At 43.2% G+C, this 3875-nt stretch overlaps 1 protein-coding gene across 1 annotated transcript in view; it reads right to left on the reverse strand.

Moving 5' to 3' along the window:
* Positions 1-3875, reverse strand: part of LOC106324550 — a 12884-nt gene that overhangs the window by 1278 nt on the left and 7731 nt on the right. The window contains exons 4-12 of the mRNA XM_013762501.1: positions 3758-3867; positions 3267-3694; positions 2715-3171; positions 1925-2449; positions 1659-1811; positions 1170-1520; positions 596-1121; positions 189-476; positions 69-146 (exon numbers count right to left, since the gene is read on the reverse strand). Of these exons, the coding sequence (XP_013617955.1) occupies positions 69-146; positions 189-476; positions 596-1121; positions 1170-1520; positions 1659-1811; positions 1925-2449; positions 2715-3171; positions 3267-3694; positions 3758-3867 (2916 nt within the window). The remainder of the gene's footprint in view (positions 1-68; positions 147-188; positions 477-595; positions 1122-1169; positions 1521-1658; positions 1812-1924; positions 2450-2714; positions 3172-3266; positions 3695-3757; positions 3868-3875) is intronic.

Genomic DNA, 3875 nt, shown 5'->3' on the forward strand with positions numbered 1-3875 from the left:
TGATCTGATTTTGTCAATGAGCGGCTCGTAGTCAAGTTTGGTCAGCGCCTTGGTAGTTAAAGGCAAACCCAAATACCGAATAGGCAAGCTGCCTACTGCAATCCCTAAACTGAGAGCTTCTTCACAGACAGTTGCAGTACCCGGTCCTGAAGCATATAAAGATGAATTTGAGGCATTAATATGCAAACCTGACATATTTGCGAATTTTTCCATAGTCTGCATTACCCCCTTCAAAGAGTCTACTGTCCCCTTGGTGAAAACTAAGATATCATCAGCGAAGCTCAGATGTGTAAGCCCCACTCCTTGGCATTGAGGGTGATAACCAAATAAACCTGCACCAGCTTCTTGATTCAGCATCTTAGACAACACATTGTTGATGATGACATATAGATATGGAGAAAGAGAGCATCCTTGTCTTATGCCTCTTGCGCTTGTGAAGAACCCTTTTAGACTTCCATTAACCGAGACTGAGAAGGCTGCAGTGGAGATACAAACGTTGATCCAATGGATAAAAAGATCAGGTAGACCCATCGCTCGCAGAACATCAGTAATAAACGACCATCTTACTGTATCGAAAGCCTTCGATATGTCAAACTTAATGGTGCATCTGTCTGTATTTTCTTCTTGTGATATCCATTAACCAACTCTGAAGCGAGCAGCACATTTTCCAGCAGGAGTCTTCCCTTAATAAAGGCACACTGGTTGGCCTCTATAGCTTCAGGGAGAATTGCTTTGAGTCTAGACGCGAGGATCTTGGAGATAACTTTATACAAAAAGTTGCAGCAGGCGATTGGCCGATACTCCTTCATTGTCCGAGCTGATTCTGTTTTGGGAATAAGAGAGAGGATCGTCGCATTGACTCCAGTGGGCAGAAACCCATATATAAAAAATGACTGCACAGCAACTATAAAATCTCTTCCTATTATCGGCCAAGCCGCCACATAGAACTCCTTGGTATAGCCATCCGGACCAGAGACCTTATCATCAGGTAAGGAGTGAATTGCTTCTTGTATCTCGGGAGGCAGTACTGGAGCTACAAGCCTTGCTGCTGCGTGAAGATCGCACCTATAAGTAAGTAACTCCCTCAAACTGGTTATTGAAACGTCAGCTGCCCCATGGTCCTGAGATTGCAGAAAGCGTTGAAAAAGCGTTGAAAATGTTGAACTTACTTCCCGAGAAATTGCTGCAGGGTCATTGAGAATCTCTCCACTCTCAGTATGAAGTTGTCGAATAGCATTCCAAGAGGCTCTGGACTGGACAGACCGGTGAAAGAAATTAGTATTTAGATCCCCTGCAGCTAGCCAACGGATACAAAATTTCTGTCTGAAAAATTTCTCTTCTATGCGAGCCAGCTTATTCCACCTGTCTGATGCTACTGCAGCAGCCGCAAAGGTCATAGGATTTGGATCCCTCAAAACCTGATTCTGACAGTCGCACATCACCTCGTAAGCTTGCTTGGTACGGGCAGGAAGATCACCATAATGCGTTTTATTCATGAGTCTCATCTCATACTTCAAGGCCTTAAGTTTTTTATGGAACATCCCCAATGAAGCCCGAGAAAGATAGAGTGATTATGTGCTTTCCCACAACTTAGCAACTGTTGGTAGAAATTCCTCATGCTCTGTCAGATAATTGAAAAATCTGAAAAGCTTCCGCACCTCCTCTCTATTCTCAGACAGCTGAATAACACATCGGGCATGATCAGAAATTCCACCAGCTTCGAACTTGGCAAAAGACTTAGGGAAAACGCGCAGCCAGTCACCATTAATGAGAGCCCTATCAAGCTTTTTCCCAATAGGATCTGTCTCTTGCTTGTTCCACCATGTAAAAAGAGCTCAAGTATAAGCCAAGTCAGAAGCTAAAACACCAAAAGGAGGCACCCAAAGAAACAGCAATAGACCACAACAGAAAAAAGGTCATGAACCCGCGAATGTTCCCCTGAAGATAACATGACATTGAAATCTCCTAATAGGATCCATGGCATGTCGAGATGCTTATAAGCTGCAAGTGTGCCTCGCATATCTTCCCACAGTTCTCTACGCTCAACTTCAAAGTTAGAAGCGTATACCGCAGAACAAATAAACTGCTCCTTCGTCTCAGGTATTTGAACTGCACAAGTGATAACTTGAGAACTCTTGTGCAACATAGTGACCTGTACTCTATCGGACCAGCAAAACCAGATCTTTCCAAGACGATGGTGATCGTAGTTTATGATTGAAGACCAGCCCGGTAGAGCTGCCTTCATGCACTTACTATGATTTTCTTCTCTTACTCTTGTCTCCAGTAAGCAGCCAAATAATGGCTTCTCCTTCATTATCCATCTATGTACAGCTACGTGTTTGCGTGACATATTAAAGACACGCATGTTCCATGCAAAGAAAAACGTCATAACTTCCGAAAGGAAGTTTTTTTTGCTGCTGCTGAATGAGCCTGCACCAACCTCAAGTCTCTTGAATTCATATACAAATCATTTATTAAATAATGTATAGGAAACTCCTTCTAAGACGTATATATATTTTAAAAATACATCTCTAGTTTGTCTTTTTGCAATCTATGATATATGATTGACGTTTCTTAGATTATTGTGTTAAGATCATCCGATAGTATTTGCTAAACAAAAAACGTTAAAAAATCTTGTAAAAATTAAAAAAATATAATAAAGTTGCTATATAATTTGTTAATGACCACTGCTTCTGCTCTGCTCTATCAAATACAAACGCTTCCACATATCCCTCCGCATTCAATGGTGGATCAGTACTGTCACCACATCCTGCTCCCTCACCATACATCTCAATCAAGCGATCACTTGAAGAACCCACTTCAGTTGACTTCTGCACTGCCATATCTTCTAACTCCTGCAATAACTTTCCCACCACATTCTGATTCTGTCTCACACCAACCTCTGCAATCTCGTTTGATTCTGAAGTGCATATCTCTTTTCCCTTAGCAGACTGAGCCTTCAGGATCTTAACATGTGGTGAAATACAGTCCACTCCCTTATGTCTCCACGCCTTACACACACTGCATTTTGGAGGCAACCAAGGGTAACAAACTTCGACCGAAACCTTCTCCCCATTAGCATCCTGGAAATCGATCCTCTCTACCAGCTCCTTATGAAGATTAACTTCCACTAGGAGTCGTGCAATATCCAAACGTATACACCTCTCTGTACTAGGATGCAGCTTAACAAACTTGCCAACACCCTTAGCCAGACACTTCAAACCCTTTGCTGAAAATAAAGGACTAGGCACCCCCGCAAATCACACCCCCCCCTCAAATCGATCCACATTGGCATGGAAGTGAGGTCAGGCTTCAGAGTTGCAGTCTCCAGAGACCATTCATTCACCACCAGTGGGATATCCGCTATGTGCCAATACTTCTTCTGCAGGACTCTTCCTCTCATTTGTTCATTCTCGATACGGAAAAAGACTGTATTCTTCTCAATAAATTGAACATCAATCTTAGTCTTGTTCTTTGGATTAGCCCAGATCCGATTTACAGTGGCATGGATTGATCCTACATGAGGAGCATCTCCAATGAAATAGCCCACAACGTAGCATCTCCACAAAGGATTTGCATCAGATAAGACCTCTGTTGGGATCACCATTGATACCACTCCATTAGTTTCCTCAAAAACAGGTTGTAACGATGCTTCCCTATCCCTCGTCCAAGGTGAGGACGGGGGAGGAAATCCCTATGCTACACCAACTTTGACATGAGATTTCTCCAGATCCCACTCCGAGGGTTTAGTCAGTACCTCTCCCGATTCTGCAATCTCCTCCCCAGCCTCCGACAGGGTGTTCTCTGTCCTCGAAGTCTTATCACGCTCTCCTTCAGAAGGCTTTTCCTTGGCACCAGGTGGGTCTTCTGAAATC

The sequence above is a fragment of the Brassica oleracea genome, chromosome C2 (assembly GCF_000695525.1).
Source record: "Brassica oleracea var. oleracea cultivar TO1000 chromosome C2, BOL, whole genome shotgun sequence".
NCBI lineage: Eukaryota > Viridiplantae > Streptophyta > Magnoliopsida > Brassicales > Brassicaceae > Brassica > Brassica oleracea.